General features: G+C 50.8%; 1 protein-coding gene and 1 non-coding gene across 2 annotated transcripts in view; both read right to left on the reverse strand.

The window, feature by feature from the left end:
• The window catches only part of PI4KA (phosphatidylinositol 4-kinase alpha), a 114498-nt gene that overhangs the window by 8815 nt on the left and 86502 nt on the right, over positions 1–19181 (reverse strand). Inside the window, exons 30-44 of the mRNA XM_012776680.3 lie at positions 19020–19112; positions 17289–17445; positions 16928–17055; positions 13920–14078; positions 13503–13654; positions 11830–11937; positions 11165–11292; positions 9259–9378; positions 9002–9081; positions 8689–8882; positions 7503–7593; positions 6954–7121; positions 6169–6222; positions 2453–2573; positions 169–298 (exon numbers count right to left, since the gene is read on the reverse strand). Coding sequence (XP_012632134.1) covers positions 169–298; positions 2453–2573; positions 6169–6222; positions 6954–7121; positions 7503–7593; positions 8689–8882; positions 9002–9081; positions 9259–9378; positions 11165–11292; positions 11830–11937; positions 13503–13654; positions 13920–14078; positions 16928–17055; positions 17289–17445; positions 19020–19112 — 1883 coding nt within the window. The remainder of the gene's footprint in view (positions 1–168; positions 299–2452; positions 2574–6168; positions 6223–6953; positions 7122–7502; positions 7594–8688; positions 8883–9001; positions 9082–9258; positions 9379–11164; positions 11293–11829; positions 11938–13502; positions 13655–13919; positions 14079–16927; positions 17056–17288; positions 17446–19019; positions 19113–19181) is intronic.
• On the reverse strand, positions 1295–1396 carry LOC142863814 (small nucleolar RNA U13). Its single transcript, XR_012914449.1, has one exon. It is a non-coding gene; the product is annotated as a small nucleolar RNA U13 (small nucleolar RNA).

Below are 19181 nucleotides of genomic sequence, written 5' to 3' on the forward strand. Positions count from 1 at the left end.
ATCAGTGTGGCTATGCATCTTGCCATTCTCTCAGGAGCCCTGACTCCCCCGAGGGTGTCATAGTCAGCAGTGGGCCCACTGGAGACTCGTCCGTCTAGCCGTGGCCCAGGCCGGGTGGGTGTTTAAGGTTCCCAGGCCTGGAGGCAGCTTCTGAAGCCCTGCACTTACTTGATGATGGCAGACACATTGGTAATCTTGTTGAAGAAATCGAATTCCCGTTGGTAGAAGTCCTTGGCTGGGCCCGACAAGGAGCCTGTGATTTCCTCTACCAACTGCTCCAGGAGGTCGCCGATGTCAGCTGAGGAGAAACACAGAGCCTGAGCCCCTTGGGAAAAGCCGCCGCTGCTTCTGGCCCCCAGCAGTGGTGCCCAGAGTGTGCCGCAGGCTCGTGGAAGGCCACGCCACATCACACACCACTCTGCCCCTCCCTGTGCTGACGCCAGCAATAGAGGTCACTGGTTCCTCACTGCTACACACTCACTCTAAGAAAAGAGCCTGTGTCACTTAATGAATGTCCCTGGTGAAGCAGTAAAATTTAATTTTATTAAACTCTATCCTGAATACATGTCTTTTATTTTTTTGAGATAGGGTCTCGTCATGCTGCCAGGCTGGGCACAGGCTGCTCTGGCTGCGTCTGAGCCACGTCGCCCTGAGAAGCACCTGGCGTTTGTCTAGCTTTGGAGTTGAACTGACCTCTCTTTTCACAGACCTTTGTTTTTACTTCAAAGAATGCCTAACACACAAAATATAGTTATTCAGACTTGGGTATGTGGCAGATATTTTTTTGAAAATAAATAAAAAAATGAACACGTCACTTAAAACAACTAAAACAACTGAGTATTTTTTTGGAAAATTTGCATCTGCTACCGTGAGCCCAACAGCTTCCTGACACTTAGAAATCTTTCTCATAGGATTGGTGGGGTGTTGGCCGGGCGTGGTGGCTCACACCTGTAATCCTAGCACTCTGGGAGGCCAAGGCGAGCGGATTGCTCGAGGTTAAGAGTTCCAAACCAGCCTGAGCAAGATCCCGTCTCTATTATAAATAGAAAGAAATTAATTGGCCAACTAATATATATAGAAAAAAATTAGCCACGCATGGTGGCGCATGCCTGTAGTCCCAGCTACTCGGGAGGCTAAGGCAGTAGGATTGCTTGAGCCCAGGAGTTTGAGGTTGCTGTGAGCTAGGATGACACCATGGCACTCACTCTAGCCTGAGCAACAAAGCAAGACTCTTGTCTCAAAAAAAAAAAAGATTGATGGGGTGTTAACAAATGTGACTTTTCTTTTTGTTCCATGTCAGATGGGTAATGTGTGTTGTAACAAGGTTTGAGGGAGGCACGGCTCACGAACATGACCATGAAAACACAATCACCGTGTTCATGAACTGCAAGAGGATTGCAGATATGAATTTTCAATATGACAATGAAATGTGTCAACATTTAGAAGGTCTGCATCACTCACTGACCTATACTTGTAAGTGGCCACTGTTTGATGTTACAGAAGCCACATGGGTCCAGGTTCAAGCTAGACCAGCAGACTTGAATGCAACAGACCAGGAGAAGTTCACTGACAGGTTTCAGATGCCACATTGCAATTAACCTTTAAGAAACTACTGCTTGTCAAGTCTGGTGTGGGATCGGTCAAGAATATCCCCAGTGACCTGAAAGACTAAAATACTTCCCCCTTTCCAATTCCATGTCTGTGTGAGGCTAAATTTCCCACATTTACTTCAACCATAACAGCATATTGCAATAGATCAAATGCAGAAGCAGAAAGAGAATGAGAACTGTCTTCTACTAAGTCAGATAAAAATAAGTTGATAAAAATGTAAAGCAATGCCACTTTTCTTGCTCTTTTTATGTGTGTGTGTGGGGGTGAGGGTGGGGAGAAGGAAAGAGAAGTTTATTAATTTTCTGACAAATGAAGAGTTGGCAGACTCCTCTCTCAAAGTAGTAATGTCCTGCCTCTGAGCAGAAGTACAGAGCTTTTAACATTTTTTTTAGACAGAGTCTCTCTCACTCTGTTGCCCAGGCTAGAGTGCTGTGACATCAGCCTAGCTCACAGCAACCGCAAACTCCTGGGCTCATGAGGGCACTCCGTTTGGGAAGTGCTCCCTAGATTGGCCACCCTGTGCTCAGATGGGGTCATAGCCATGTGGAACAGGGGACTCTGATGGAGAAGCAGCTCCCAGAGCTGGAGCATCTCACATATGCCTGGGTAGCTGCAGGAGGGTGCCCAGATGGCAAGTTAGCAAGGGTGCCATGAAGAATAGGTCCTGCTCCTCTGCATGCTGACAGGTGAGAGTGCCTTGCCAAACAGAGGGAAGTGGAGGGGTCTATAGGCTGGGGCAGTGAGGCCAGGGAGGGCCCTGGAGGATGCGGAAGGCTCTGGGCAGTGCTAAAAGCACTGAAGATGAGGAGTGAGGCCTGTAGGAGAACAAGAAGATACTCACGGTCTTTCTGGTGGCCCTCTTCGTCTAGATAGATGTTAGTCTTCATGTTCCAGATGAACTGGTGTGCCAGAAGCTGGGATTTGGATGCTGCCCACAGAATATACTCCCGCACGTAACCCATCTGTAGGAGAGCAAGGGCCCTGTCAGCCAGGTTTGGAGGGCCCTCTCCCCCAGGAGAGACTCGTCTTAACCCAGGGCAGGCGCTGACTCTCAGCGCTTGGCAGACCTGCAAGAGTGAGGCTGAGGCCGGGCGTGGTGGCTCACGCTTGTAATCCTAGCACTCTGGGAGGCCGAGGCGGGCGGATTGCTCAAGGTCAGGAGTTCAAAACCAGCCTGAGCAAGACCCCGTCTCTACTATAAAAATAGAAAGAAATTAATTGGCCAACTAATATATATATATATATATAAAAATTAGCCGGGCATGGTGGCTCGTGCCTGTAGTCCCAGCTACTTGGGAGGCTGAGGCAGGAGGATCACTTGAGCCCAGGAGTTTGAGGTTGCTGTGAGCTAGGCTGACGCCACAGCACTCACTCTAGCCTAGGCAAGAAAGCGAGACTCTGTCTCAAAAAAAAAAAAAAACAAAAAGAGTGAGGCTGAGTGGTTTCTGGTGGTGTGGTGAGCTCTCCAGGTCAGCAATGAGTTCAGCCAGGGGCTGGGACCCAGCAGGTGGGGTACGTAATATAGGTGTGCATCAGCGTTTGTCTCCTTGGTTTCTTCCTCTGGATTTAAGAATCATGACTCTCAAACCAATTTCTGGGGTTGTCAAGTACAAGAAATGAGTAGGCTGGGTACTAAAAACTCATTTGTAAGCTGGTTGTTTAGAACAATGTTCCAAAGTGATGGACAGGGTTCCAGAAAACTCTATTTAATGCAAAAGTACCTCCCTTCATGAGTTGATGCATCTATGGTCACCATCCTAAGGACCTCTCCTCCTTTTCCTTCTTGGTCATTTTCTGCCACTCATATGAATAACTCCAGTTTTATTTTAATTTTTATTTTCTGAGACAGAGTCTCACTTTATTGCCTGGGCTAGAGTGCCATGGCGTTAGCCTAGCTCACAGCAACGTCACACTCCTGGGCTCAAGCAATCCTCCTGCCTCAGCCTCCCGAGTAGCTGGGACTACAGTTGCACACCATGTCGCCCAGCTAATTTTTTCAATATTTTGTAGAGAAGGGGTCTTACTTTTGCTCAGGCTGGTCTTGAACTCCTGGGCTCAAGCAATCATCTTGCCTCAGCCTCCCATACTGCTAGGATTACAGGTTTGAGCCACTAGACCCCGCCACGATGTATTTATTAAAATAAAAAACTTTAAGCTCTACTACCAGAAAGACCTAGAAACAATGACAAGTCAATGGCAATTAGCACTCTCAGCATTCAGATTAGGGTGTCTCAATACTATTTCCCAGTGAGATGAACCAGGGTTGTTTGGAAACTTGGTTGATCCCAGGTCTGAGGCAGGAATACAGGAAGAGCCTAGAAGATCCTGTCATTCTGTTAGGCAAGGAGGTTTCAAGGACTAAAGATCAAAGAACAGAGTAGACAACTTGAGTGGGTTTCTCAGCAATTGGAAAGACGGGCAAACAAAGTAACAGCAGTGGACTGGCACACATCAGATCTGTCCAGGCCGGGCTCAGTGGCTTACCCTGTAATCCTAGCACTCTGGGAGGCCGAGGCGGGTGGATTGCTCAAAACCAGCCTGAGCAAGAGCAAGACCCCTTCTCTACTATAAATAGAAAGAATTTAATTGGCCAACTAATATATATAGAAAAAATTAGCCGGGCATGGTGGTGCATGCCTGTAGTCCCAGCTACTCGGAAGGCTGAGGCAGGAGGATTGCTTGAGCCCAGGAGTTTGAGGTTGCTGTGAGCTAGGCTGAGGCCACAGCACACACTCTAGCCTGGGCAACAAAGCGAGACTCTATCTTAAAAAAAAAAGATCTGTCCAAATCCATGAGTTTATAATATTTAGGTAAAAAAAAAAAACACCCAAAATTCATTGGTCACTTTTGGGTAATTCTGAGGAGTTAACTCAAGTATTTAGAAAACCAGAAAATAAAGGAATAAAATAAAATAAATAATACAAAAAATTAAAGAGCAGCTTATATAAAATACCAGCCAAATAAAGAAACTAGCCTATTAGCATCCCCCGATGCTAACCATGGCCCCTACCTATGCCTTTACACCATGTGCCTTACACACGCTACATGCCTGGGTCTCTGTGTGCTAAGTGCAGCCCACTGAGCATAAGGCCCAGGAAGTGCAGGTCATTCTCTGGAGGCCACCACTGAGAGTCCACACGGACAGCCTGGGCACCTCTGGATTTGGTCCTTCTGCTATGCCCACATGAATGCTGAGAGCCAAGCAGTCAAGGGAGAAAAACATGGGAGGGAAGTAGAGAGGAAAGGGAAATGATTTCCTGGAGAGAAGGCACCTGTGACAGTCCCACAAGCGTGGGCTCCAGAGCTGAGGCCCCTCCTCAGTGAATGTAGCTTTACACAGGATCACCACTCAGACTCCGAGAGTTTGGCACTACCTAGGTAGAATAGCGAATTGTTCCACAGGACTCAATGTTTCAGAAGAGGTTGGCTGCTGTTCTAGAAGCACTTTGGTCCTCAGACTCTAGATGGAGCATCATGCCAATCTGAAGGGAAGAAGCCAGCTCCAGTGACAGCCAGCCACAGTGCTCACAGTTACTGCAGCTAATGGGAGCCCGAGAGCCAGGCCCTAGTAGCCAAGGCTTGGCCAGAACCTAAGAAGTCTGGTACCAGTGGCAGCTGTGAAAATAAGGCTGGCCCTTGGCTGGAGGACAGGGTAGATGTGTGGCTGTGCAGATACTGGGGGCACCGGCACGAGGCCATGGGAAGCTCTGCCTCCAGGCATGGGTAGTGTGAGCTCCTGGCTGCGCTCACTCCCAGGGTTTTTTTCTGTTCCACACTCTGTGCTGAGCACTTTATGTGCATGTACATTGTTAGGGGCTGAATGATGTCCCCCAAATTCATGTTAAAGTGCCTCAGAATGTGACTGTATTTGGAGATAGAGTCTTTAAAGAGTAATTAAGTTAGGATGAGGTCATTAGGGTGGTTCCTAAGCCAGTCTGAATGGTGTCCTTATAAGAAAAGGCGATTAGGATACATTACATACAGGATGACGACCACGTGAACACAAGGGAGAAGGTGGTCATCGACAAGCAAGGAGAGAGGCCTCACAAGGAACCAACCCTGCCCACACCTTGTTCTCAGACTTTTGACCTTTATGGCTGTGAGAAAATAAATTTCTATTGTGTAAGCCACTTCATCTGTGGTACTTTCCTGTGGCCAGCTAATAATACACACATTACCTTGTACAAGCCTCCTTGCCACTTCCCACTGAAGTGAGCCAGAGTCAAGGAGTTGAGGTGACCCACCAAGACCACACCCATCCAGTAAGACGGGGAGCCCAGCCTAGCCTGGCTGGCAACAGCCCAAGAGCCCACTCACGATGTAGAGCAGGCCTGGGCCTCAGGGAGGCAGTGGTGAGCAGGGTCAACCACGGGGGGTGGGGGGGGGTGGGGGGGGTGGAGCGGGGTGAGGGGAGCCTGAGGACTGCAGTCACAGCTGAGCAGCCCTGCTCCCAAGGAGGCTCCGCAGAGCCTGGCAGGGCTGCGGACAGCTGGGCAAGTGGGTGGGTGGCGTGCAGCTCTGGAGTGAAGAGGACAGCTGGTGTGGGCATACCCTTACCTTGTCATACCTGAGCGCTTGCACGATCTGGGGGATATAGAAGAGTATGGCGTCCTGTGGAGGAAGAGGAGAGGTGGCTATGACCAACTGATGCCCCAGGGCTCTGCCTGAGGCACAGTGAGGGACACTTGGACCACCCCTGCTTCTGCTGTGCCCACAGCACACTGTCCTCCCAGAGCACCACAGCAGGTTAAGGATGCCCAGAGGACAGCAAGCAAAGTGACCAATGGCTTGAAACACATGATTGATGAAAAGAGGTGAATGGAGCAAGGCTTCCACCTTTACAAGGGGAGACGAGGGCCCCTCTCAGTTCTCACTGGGGAGCCTGTCTTGGGAAGATGGGCTGCCGTGGGTCAGACTCTAGAAGACCTCACAGACCCTCCCCACCTGTCATTATGGCTGTCTCGTGGGCTCCCTGGATCCTGTGAGATCGATCGGGGTTCTAAGGCCCAGGTGTGCTGCTGGGTGGGCTCTGTTCACGGCCTGCTCGGGCTGGCCAACAAGCCACCTCCACAATCAAACTCAAGTAAGCTTTCTTTTTAACTCAAACAGCTAATTAAAGTTAAAAAGCAAATATAATTAGAAAATACATTTCAATCAGAACTAAATCCATCTTGTACAATCACTAGATCAAAAATGGGGACTGAAGATATGTTCTGAGATGGACTGATGTTTACTCAGGCGACGACCTCCAGGCTGATGATGGAGCCCTCCCTGTCTCTTGGCTCTCCACGCACCAGCCCCACAGTCCCACCCAAGGCCAGCTCGGCAGGACCCTGGCTCACCGGGGGGAAGGACCGCAGGACTTTCACCCCGTACTGCGCCGTGAGAGGGTGCGGCGGGTACATGCTGGAGAAATAGGAGAGGCCTGTGGGCGGGTCCGTGGGTGCCCAGCACAGCACGTGGCTGAGCTCCGGAGCGTCGGCGTCGATGGTGTGCCAAGTGACAAGGAACTAGGGAGAAAGTGGGGAGATGGCGTGCCTCGGGCAGTCTCTGGGTCCCTCTGGAAATACCTGGCCCATGGCCCACACCACAAAGATGGCCAGGAAAAGTTATGATTATAAGACATTTGTAATAATGTGAAAAATGCTTCTGATATGTTACATTAAAAGGCACAATTGAAATTAGGCTTAAGTACATTAAATTTTTTTCTACCGTAAACATAATAAATGTTCTATACTAGGAGTAGTGGAAAACACAGGAAACTGGAAAAATCATGAATACTCCTGAGGTTGCCAGGTCACCGTTTTTGTCTAGAGTCTAGTTATGACATTTTGGGACAGTTCTGTTTCTGTGCAGGGCTAACCCAGGCCCTCGTGTGTGGGTTATGCTACCTTGATGGCTTCAGGGACGTCGCTAACAGCTCCTGGGTCCAACCGAACCAGACGGGTCACTTCATTCCCGATGGCTTCTGTGTTCTTAAACCTATGGTGCATAGAGGATGTGGATGGGGCGGCCTCACCAGCAGACATGCTTTTTCCACCACCACAATGCTGACTGGAGGGATCTGGGTCAATACCAAGTGCCAGCTGAGTGTTCTACACCACTAATGCATTCGTAAGTCTCAATGCAAGTATTTAAAAAACAGCACTATGACTGGCTATGATGAAATGCCAGAACTTTCTCTAACAGGAATTATCCCACATTTACTGTTCAAAGGGCCTCCTTTCACAGTCCTTAGCACACCCCCCTTTTATTTCTTTTCCTCACCATAGCCCCTGCTCTGGCCCTGAACAGCCACCTGTCCAGCAAGTCAGCATCTCAGTCTATAGGAGAGGAGGACACAAAGTGCCTTGGCTATGAGGGTTTAAAGGTGCTACTGCCCCAGACTACTGCAAGGTAGACTTTCCATAAACACTGTGCTTTGGAACAACGCAGAACTAGCCCGTGGTCCTGCTCCAGGGGGACAAAGGAGGAGCAGGAGGAGGAAGCAGTAAGCAGGCAAGTTTGGGTTCACAGTGAAGAAACACCCACCCTGGATGCATTCATGGAAGGGTGGGGCTGTGCAGTGGGACTGCTACATGGGGGCCTCTGCGGTCCCTCTCAGCTACCATTAGTCTAAGGTTATGTCCCTGTCAGAGCTGCCATGAGAAACTTCACAGGGCACTCTGCTGCCAGCAGCAGCACATGCCTCCTGCTGCTGAAAGATGACACCTGGGACGAACCCAAACCCTCCCTCCCCAAGCTTGTTTTTGCAGCCCATTTTCTGGGAGTGACAGCCTTGCCGTGCTTTCTCTTCTCCATGAATCAGAGCATGGCCCTGGATTCACCCTGATACTACCTCCTTGGGCTCTGGGTGTACCCCAGGTTCAAGTCTGACAAGATCTCACGGGTCACTGTGTAACTTCTGCACAGAAAGGCTGGGGGAGTGTTCTGGGGCTCAAGGACTGTCCACTAGATGGCTTCCTGACTGTCCTCAGGAGGGACTGCATCTTGCTCCTGAGCGCTCATGACCCACCCAGCAGGCACCCTGCACTGGACCTCTGGCAAGGTTCTCATCGTGCCGGATGCTGGGCCCACCTGGCTGGCAGCTGCACGGCCAGGTAGGGAGAGATGCTCCAGGCGAGGTTCACGTTGTCTTTCCACTGCTTCTCGCTCAGGCTGATGTACTTGGACCTCCAGTTGGCCACGCTGTTCTCTCCAGCCTGGTCCAGCTCCAGCTCTGGGGCCGACAGTGGGTTGTACCATGTGATGAGACGCTCGATCTCAGTAGCCTGGCAAGAACAGACACAGCGCCCGCAGGCCTGCTGTGAGTACCCATGCATGGCTTCCGCCCCGGGTGCTGTGCTGGCAGGTGGTGTGTGGTTGGCACTGGCTGCACCCATGGCCTTACCAGGAGAGACAGCAACAGTGTCCTGCGCTTCATGTAGTACTTGTGCAGCTGGGAGCCCCGGTTGGTTTTCTTAGACATGCCTGGGGGAAAGACAAAGCACAGGTATAGTCCTCAGATGCCAACTGCCCACCCTGAGTTTCTAGAACCCAGATGAAGCTGTCTTTCAGCGCTCTGTTACGCTGTCTGACCAAGCATCCATTAGGCTGCCAGGACGGCAACTTGGCTGCGGTGCACACAGGAGCAAACCTCCCACCAACCTGACTTCTTGGAGATGGTGGACATGCCGCTGGACAGGGGGTAGGTGTTGATCCAGCCCTGCGTGGCCTGCTGCCGAGAGCCCACAGTTATGTCCAGGTTGCTCCGGGTGTCTTGGTTATCTGAGGGCCAACACATCTTTAATTCCAGAATCATGTGGCTCAAGACAAGGCATCACAAAAAGTAAACAACTTTCACCAGAAATAAGGCATTCAGTGGTGGAGCATGCCTCCCTGGGGCACTGGATCCGATTTGAGGAACAAACCCACCTGGATGGCAAGTTTTCCAAACACCCAAGAAGTTCTTTATTTTAATCATTCCAAGTAGAAAACTTTTTTTTTTTTTTGAGACAGAGTCTCGCTTTGTTGCCCAGGCTAGAGTGAGTGCCGTGGCGTCAGCCTAGCTCACAGCAACCTCAATCTCCTGGGCTCAAGCAATCCTGCTGCCTCAGCCTCCCGAGTAGCTGGGACTACAGGCATGCGCCACCATGCCCGGCTAATTTTTTCTATATGTATTAGTTGGCCAATTAATTTCTATTTATAGTACAGACGGGGTCTCGCTCTTGCTCAGGCTGGTTTAGAACTCCTGACCTCGAGCGATCCACCCGCCTCAGCCTCCCAGAAAGCTAGGATTATAGGCGTGAGCCACCGCGCCCGACCCTTTTTTTTGAGACAGGGTCTCACTCTGTTGCCTAGGCTGGAGCGCAGTGGCGTGATCATAGCTCACTGTAGCCTCAAACTCCCAAGCTCAAGGGATCCTTCTGTCTCAGCATCTCAAGTAGCTGGGATTACAGGTGTGTGCCATAATGCCTGGCTAATTTTTTTTTGAGACAGAGTCTCATTCTGTTGCCCGGGCTAGAGTGCCATGGCGTCAACCTAGCTCACAGCAACCTCAAACTCCTCTTGCTCAGTGCTAGGATTACAGGTGTGAGCCACCACGCCCGGTCGTAATTTTTTATATTTTTTGGAGAAGCGGGGTCTTGCTATTGCCCAGGCTGGTAAAGTTTACTATATCCTCCTAGCCTTTAAAATAGAATAAAACAAATGTCGCCATTTTCTTAATAAATTCTGGCAATTATCTGATCATCAGTGTTGTACTGTTTAATAGAGTTGTAACTCAAGGACCTGTGGGGGCAGATTATAAGGGCTCTCTGTCAGGTTCTAAGTAGAGCTAGAAAAGTACCTTAGAAAATCACTGTGTCTGCTTTTTTCTTTCCTTTTTCTGCTAGTCATGTCGTCAGCTATGGTTCCGCCTGAAGAAACCCCTCTCCTCATCTCTCAGTCTGTGGTTAGTAATCACCATGTGCTCAGAGAAATGAGGATGTGGCTTCCTGATGGAGGTTTACGGCTTGTTCACCAAACAGTGTTTTCCCTGGGCATTCTCTTTCCCTGGAATGCTCTTTGTCTCTGTCCACCCTGCTAACTCCTAGGCAGCCTTTCACACTCAGCTCAGATGTCATCTCTTCCAGAAAACCATCTCTGACTCCCCACCTCTGGCTGGGCCAAGTGCCTGTTCTTGAGGGGTGGCCAGATGGTCCCCTCATGTCCACTTGACTGTCTCCTATCAGATGACAACAGACCATGCCTTAGTCATCTGGGCACACTGGCCTTAGCTGGATACCGGGCCATTGGACACTCAGGAGGGGCCTGTGAACTGAGCCAGAGCTTGCACAGGGAGAAGCTACAGTGTGGGGTTACTCAGAGGCCTCCTGTGCTCGTTCACACCTCTCAGCTCAGGTCGGAGAAGCAGTAGCCAGGCAGATGCTGGGCCTCCAAGGACCATGTGGCATGGACAAGGCCAGGGTTTAGCGGGGCTCCGCTGCTCTTCTGTCCCGGCTCCTTAAGGGCTGTCCACGTGGTGGCCCCTGTCCTGCCCATGAGCAGCCGCACTGCTGAGGGCAATGCTTACCTGGGGGAACAAGCTGGCTGGCGGTCAGGTACTTCTTATCTGAGAACATGGCAGTCCAAAACTTGATCATTATGCTTATGTCTTCACGCAGCCTCTTTTCTCCTTGAGTAGGGAACTTTGGGGGACAGCTTCAAACAACCACAAGAGGACAAGAGCTGAGTATCTGGAGTCAGGGACTAGAAGCCAGTCACATAAAGTGGTGAGAGGTGACATACATCGTCAGCGTTGTGTGGTCGATTTGCACGGGAAGCTGTGGTGGTTTTAGAGCCTGCAGTGCCCTCTCCCTTACTGCCTCAGTGACTTGCGCAGCTTTCCACTGAATGCTGTGCTGTCCACTACAGCAATAAAGCCTACGTTTGCAAAGCCCAAGGCAGTAGGTATTTGTGATTCTTTGTGCAATAAGCATTCACATTAACAGGGAAGTTAAATGACACATACTTAAACTCTGAACTCATTTGACCTCAGGGAAATCTGCCTATATTTTGGGGTAGGCTAGCTCTCAGTACACATGGACACATAGCACAGGGCTGCTGACCAAGGCTGGTGAGCATACGCTAGGGAACCAGGTCCCCCTGTGAGTGACTTCCTGGGGGGTCTGGGACAACAGCACAGCAGCTGGGTCTAGGCCGTCCCTGGCACTGCACAGCACAAATGGGGGACAGTACCTGAAGTAGTCAAAGGCGGTGGAGTAGATCTTCTCTCGAAGCACGTTGCGGATGGTTGCGTTTGGAACCACATCGGCGTGCAGGAGGGACAGCCCCAGGGTCAGCAGTCTGAGAGAGCCCCCAGGACCGAGTCAGGGCGGGAACCCTGGCCAAGCCTGAGAGGGGCCCGGGCAAGGCTCCAGAGGCAGAACCTGGTCTGGGGCATTGGGCAGGGGATTACCAGGCACAGATTTCTTCTACCCAAAAGGTCCCAGGAAAGGTTTTTTAAATCCTTCACTTTTATTGAGAGAAAAGTGAACAATCTGTATTAACCTGCTTGGGCCAGAAAAATTCAGTCTCATGAACTATCTGCACACTATTCCCTGAGGAAGTTACCTGTAGGTGCGATGAACACAGAGCATTTAAGTTTAGAAATTTAACAAGCACCTGGTTTCTGCCCTGAGCAGGGTGTGGGGACAGCTAGGAAGCCAGATCTACACAGGAGATCGGCAGCGGGGGAGGCACAGCTATTAGTGGAGTAAAATGTCACATACACCCCACACCAGAGGGATCCAGTTCCAATGGGGGCCCTTCCTGAGGGACAGGCACTAGCGGCTGAGAGGTCTGGAAAGGCCTGGCAGTGAGATGGGCCCTAGAGGAGAAGTAGCTTCTTGTCTGGCAGAAACATGGTGACGAGGTCCAGAGGGAAGTGGCTGCAGGAGCCAAGGTAGGGGGTTGGAGTGTGGGGGCCGAGTGGACAGTCAGGCCGGGCCTGGGAATAGCACAGGAGGAGAGCAGAGTGTAACGACGCCACACCACAGAGGGCCTTCCACGCCAGCCAGAGGCACAGGTGCCATCCTGCATGATTGCACCTGAGCTGGGGGACAGATCGCAGCTGGGAGTGGGTGCCACAGCTAGGCAGCTGGCCAGTCCCAGTGAGGGCAGCAAGGGAGAACTGAGGCTGTGGGCACGAAAGGAAGCGACAGGCCAGACAATACTGGGAGGAGAACCACAGGTATCTGTGTCCAGCAACAAATGCTCCAGGGCAGACGGCAGGGGTCGCCCAGAGGACAGGAGGGAGGTGAGAGGAGGGCGGGCTGCAGCAAGGCAGCACCTCTGCATGCACTGGCGAGGCCCTCAGCCCTTGGGTCAGGGCTGCCCTCTGCACACATGCAGACCATATCACAGCCTGTCTGAGTAAGCACGGGAACCGAGAGGGGCACCGCTCATCTCTGGCAGCTGCACACAGCTGTGGCCCTCCAGAGAGGGCTGTTTCCTGGCAATTCATTTCTACTGCATTTTATAAAACTATAGGCCTGTGACTGGTTAGAAATTAAGGAAAAAGAGAACTGGCCCATCCCTGGTTTGAGAAGTGCAGGTCCATGTGGCGGCCAGTGGGCCTGGGATGGGAGAGGCAGGCAGAGTAGGCGTAGGCACGAGGGCCTATTGGGTGGGGGACTGGGCCCTGTACAGTAGACGGCAGAGGCCGGGTCCTAAGAAGTGCTGGATTACAGAAGCTGTGGGGCGGAGGAGTTCGAGGCCTTGATTTGAATAGGAAAGACACCTCTGATAAGCTCTTCCCTGTTGTTACAGGATCCAATAGCTCACTGAAGTTTGTTCCACACTTTACAGAAGCACTGTGACACCCCCCCACACCCAGGGACCTTGGTACCCTAGAGGAGGGGAGCCCTCACTTGAATCGGGGCCCGATGGCTGCCACATGCCGGTTCATACTCCCCTTGGCCCCACCAATGTTCAGGGACATGGAGCGCTGCAGCAGGCTGGAGAAGATCTCCACTTGGTCAGAGCTGCAGTACTTGGCGATCTCAAACCGCTGCACCAGGAACTGAATAAGAAGGAAAATGTGCTGAGGTCAAGCAGCCAGGCCTGCCTAGCCCAAGGCCAATGGGGCCAGCTGAGGAGGGGCTCCGGGCTGACCAGAGTGGGCTGGGGATGGGCTGGAATAATCACCCCCCTCTCTCAGGTCAGGCAGTCTGAAAACCTGGAGCCCCCCTCTGCCCTTCCTCAGGCTTGGTAGCCCACAGCACCCCAGGAGGAGCCCTGGCCCCCCAGGTTGAGTGGGCAGAGCACTGCAGAGCCTTGGCACGTACGTCAATCCAGATGTAGTGGGGGGTCACTTCAGGAGGACACGGTTTGGGCTGACTTGCTTCTGACGCGGCCAGGGGGTCTGCCTCCTTTATCTCAGCAGAAAACAGGCCAAACTTCTGCTCCACTGTCATGTGCCAGGCCCCTGCCATCTCCCGCATAAACTGCAAGTACAGAATGAACGTTGGCTATTCTGTGAAGCGCAAAAAGGGGATTACTGGTTTTTGCTTTTATTTTTTTTTTGAGATAGGGTCTTACTCTGTTTCCCAGGTTGGAGTACAGTACAGTCATCAAGTTCACTGCAACCTTAACCTCCTGGCCTCAAGCAATCTTTACACCTCAGTCTCCCAAATTGCTGGTGTGAGCCATCTTGACTAGTCTTTTTTTTTTTTTTTTCATTTTGTTTTTGAGGCAGGGTCTGGCTGCTGCCCAGGCTGTAGTGCAGTGGCATCATCATAGCTCACTGCAACCTCAGACTCCTGTGCTCAAGAAATCCTCCTTCCTCAGCCTCCCAAATAGCTGGGACTACAGGCACATGCTGCCCAGCTAATTTTCTTATTTTTTTGTAAAGACGGGTCTCACTATTGCCCAGGCTATTCTTAGACTTCTGGCCTCAAGTGATCCTCCAACCTTAGCCTCCAAAGTGCTATGATTGGCTGGGTGTGGTGGCTCACGCCTGTAATCCTAGCACTCTGGGAGGCCGAGGCGGGCGGATTGCTCGAGGTCAGGAGTTCCAAACCAGCCTGAGCAAGAATGAGACCTTGTCTCTACTATAAATAGAAAAGAAATTAATTGGCCAACTTATATAGAAAAAATTAGCCGGGCATGGTGGCACATGCCTGTAATCCCAGCTCCTTGGAAGGCTGAGGCAGGAGGATTGCTTGAGCCTAGGAGTTGGAGGTTGCCGTGAGCTAGGCTGACGCCACGACACTCACTCTAGCTTGGGCAACAAAGTGAGACTCTGTCTCAAAAAAACAAAAAACAAAAAAACCCCAAAAATGCTATGATTACAGGTGTGAACCACCACACCCAGCTCAACAACAGAAAAAAAAAGCCCTCTATTCCTGGGCGTTGCTGGGCCTGGACAGGTCAGGTCTTTGTGGGGCAGAGATGGGGAGTGAGGACACAGACGACCATGAGCTGCTAGGGCCAGCACAAGGTCTGGGTGTGAGTGGGTGGGTAAGTCTGCCACAGGCCAAGGGAACTGAGCCCACAGCCAAGCCACTGGTGATGGCAAAGGCAGGCCATCACCTGCTTTTGTATATGTTTGGAATTTTTCATAATAAATTTTTTTTTTTTTTCTGAGACAGAGTCTCACTCTGTTGCCTGGGCTAGAGTGCTGTGGCGTCAGCCTAGCTCACAGCAACCTCAAACTCCTGGCCTCAAGTGATACTCCTGCCTCAGCCTCCTGAGTAGCGCCACCATGCCTGGCTTTTTTTGGTATATATTTTTAGTTGTCCAGCTAATTGCTTTCTATTTTTTTAGTAGAGACGGGATCTTGCTCTTGCTCAGGCTGGTCTTGAACTCCTGACCTCAAGCGATGATCTGGCCTTGGCCTCCCAGAGTGCTAGGATTATAGGCGTGAGCCACTGCGCCAGGCCCATAATAAAAAATTTTAAAAAGTCCAAGTGTGGTGGCTCACACCTGTAATCCCAGCCCTTTGGGAGGCTGAGGTGGGAAGATCACTTGAGCCCAGGAGTTTGAGACCCTGTTTCTACAAAAACTAAGAAAAATTAGCCAGGCATGGTGGCTCTTGCTTGTAGTCCCAGGTGCTTATACAGCATAACACACATAGTAGTAAAACAGACGAAAACAACCGGAAAGGATAGGAGGGAGGAAGTGGGTGCACGTAATGACAATGGGTGTATCTGTCGGCCACCGTGTACAGCGGCGTCTATAGATCCTGTCCTTGCAGCAACAGTAACCACTGGGACAGCAGCAGTCAGCATCTCCCCAGAGCTCACCCAGCCGCAGGTGCCCACGTTACATTCCTCCACGCAGATGGGGAGTGCTGCTCTGGAGGCGGAGCCCTGTGGGCTGAAGTGTGGCTTCTGCGGGCCCTTCTGCACACTCGTGATGAGAGTAGGCTGAGAAGCCAATGTCCCCTTTGGTTCCAGAGAAAAAGGGCCCAGGAACCACTGGCTGAGCCCAGGGCCTCAGGTGCCTTCCTCTCTGAGAGACAGGGGTGGGCGTCCCTTCCTGACAAGATAATCTCCCACATAAGCCCATTGGACAAAATGTTTCCTCAGAACCCTGAATGGTGTGACTGACACAAACCCCATGCAGTTATAAAATACCAGCAAATGGGAGGTATTACCATTACTGTCACCACCACCCACCCAGAACATTCTATCTCTGAAGCATTCCAATTTCCCTGCGGGAAAAATAAAAACAAAACACCCCTTATGACTTCTTATCTCAAGTGATCCTAAGAAACACAGGAAAAAAAAGTATGTCAAATTCCCTGTTACCCTGAAAGTTAATAGGATCTTTGAAAAATGAGACTGTTCTTAGGTGTTCATCCTATTAGCCTGATTGTTCTCAGGTTCTTAGATGTTCATCCGGTCAACTGAAAGGTAAGTGTAACCCTTCCCGTGGACTCCCTGCAGTAACAACTCCAGAAATACGGATGCAGGTAAAGGGGCTGATCCCAAAGTTAGCAGGTCAAGAAAAATGCCCTGTGGACAAACACAAGGGCTCCCAATCAGATCCAGTGTCAACAGGTGTTCAAAAGGCAGGGTCTTCCAATTTCAGTAGGGAAATGGCTCCCCCTACCGAGCTTTTGAAAAATAACAAAAAATAACAGCTTCCGGGAACCCCTAGGACACTGTTCACATACACTCTTTTTTCTGCGACTGTAAGGCATCAATAACACAATCTAAAAGGAGCCTGAGGCTTGAGAGGATGGGGGGCCTTGCCCGGGTCTCCATGCTCTCAGCAGCAGCACCAAGGCAGCTTCTTCCCGTTTCTTATCCCATCCCACCCTCAAGCCGACCTGAGGTCAGTGTCCTACCGGCACTTCCACTCCGTTCTTGCCGGCCAGCAGCCACTCCCAGCAGGCCAGGGCTGTCTCCATACCGTGTTCGTTGAACATCCGGAGGGGACCCCAACATAGATGATGGAGGAGCTGCGGGTCACAATCTGGAACCAAACACACATTCGGAGGCCTCCAACACTTACTGATCTAGTTTTGCCAGGTTGACGAGAGTCCAAACCAGCTGGAGCCAATGATGGCCTTTTATTTACTTTTTACTCATGAGAGATGCCACAGAGATCTCTACTGGGGGATCTCAGAACTCCAGCTGACTACAGATCATTGCGGCAAACATTTGTTTAGAGACGACCCAGAATTCCACACTGCCTCAGTGCGTTACCTTTGCTGCTGATGAGCATCGCAGTCAGCTTGAACATGGCCTGTGTGTAGAGCTGAGGACTGCTGCGGTCTAAAGCCGAATTCAGGTCCTGGACCATCATTTTGTTCAGATCAGACATCTGGCCTGTGGCACCTGAGAACCGAATCATCCCACACACCTGCAAGGAGTATGCACATTAGCAACTACACATATGATCCCAGCAACGTGGGAGAGGGCTTGGCAGCCACCTGACCACACCTGCGGTAGGCCCGACAGGTGCTTACTGTCCCAAATTAGAGCTCACTCGTGCAGAGAGGCAGGATCATTTCAAAATGGACTACTGCTCACAGCTTTTATCTAAAAGAACTTCTCTTCTAGAAATGCATGTTGGCGCTGCCACCATTATAGACATTCCTTGAGGGTGGAGACCTGGTCTCTCATCTTTGCACCCAGCACTGAGGCCAGGGTCTGACCCCCAGCCAAAGTGTATGAACAGGTGGATGAATACATTTCCTTTCAGATTCAGTTAATGACTCGAACAACAAGATTAGCCTAGTTTTTTTTTTTTTTAGACAGTCTTGCTCTGTTGCCCAGGCTAGAGTGCAGTGGTGTTAGGCTAGCTCACAGAAATCTCAAACTCCTGAAGCTCAAGCAATCCTTCTGCCTCAGCCTTCCAAGTAGCTGGGACTATAGGCATGCACCACCAGGCCCAGCTAATTTTTTCTGTATTTTTTGTTATCCGGCTAATTTCTTTCTATTTTTAGTAGAGAAGGGGTCTCACTCTTGCCCAGGTTGGTCTTGAACTCCTGACCTCAAGCGATCATCCTGCCTTAGCCTCCCAGAGTGCTAGGATTACAGGCGTGAGCCACCGCACCCAGCCCAGCCTCACTATGTTTTTTATTTTATTTTTTTTTGTTTTATTAAATCTCATTCTCAGGCTAGAACAGCCTCACTATTTTTAAAGTCAGATTTTTTTCCCCCCAAGAACTGTTGCTTTCTTATTCACAAGACTTGCTTGTAAAGGAGATATGACTCCTTCCAAACAATAGAGCATATCCCCACAGACAGACTTCCCAATGCCACTGGGTATTAAAAACAATGTGAAACAGACTCTGAGGGCGACTCCCAGTGACTGAGCCTGTGTGGTCCGTGGCTGCTGTGCAGAGCACAGGCACCTTGCTGAGGCTCCCAGGGAAAGCAGCCACTGGAATAAGCAAGTGGCAGAGTGCTCGAGGGGGAGGTGAGCCCCCTCAGTTCAGCACCGACAGACTTGCAGAATTGGCAGGGACCTTAGGAATGGTGCAGACTAGCGTCAGAGTTTATGGACGGAGGAAATGGAGGCCCAGAGAGGTGCAGCAACTGGTCAGGCTGGAATAAACTGTGGTGTGGTGGATGAGAGCCCTCAACGTGGAGATGTGGCTCCTAACCCTGCTCTGCCTGTATGACTTGGGCAAGTTATTTAATCTCAGGCGCCTCAGTGTCTACCTGTAAAACTGGAATAATAGCACATACCTCTCACTGAATGCCCAGGATAATGCATGACATTCAATACATGTCTGCTACCATTTAATATCATAAATCACCCAGAATGTACCAGTGAGTTCCAGGGCCTCATGCCCTTCAAGTCCACCTAAAATGAGTGAACCCCCCATCGCCCAGATGCCTCATTCATTTTCCACTGGGAAAGAGCCAACTGGCATCAAAACAAGAGGACACTTTGAAGGGCCTCGAACAGGAGGCCAAGGGAAGTACCTCGCCTGCATAGCGATTGCGCAAATTGAGGGATGCCATGAAGTTGGAGTAATCTTTCTTCACACAGGCCGGGCGCTCGGTTAGCTGAGTTGCCTATGGACAAGTAAAGACAATTATTTCAGACTGTTGCAACACAATCCTTTTTTCACATTTACCATGGCT

Source organism: Microcebus murinus, chromosome 22 (genome assembly GCF_040939455.1).
Source record: "Microcebus murinus isolate Inina chromosome 22, M.murinus_Inina_mat1.0, whole genome shotgun sequence".
NCBI lineage: Eukaryota > Metazoa > Chordata > Mammalia > Primates > Cheirogaleidae > Microcebus > Microcebus murinus.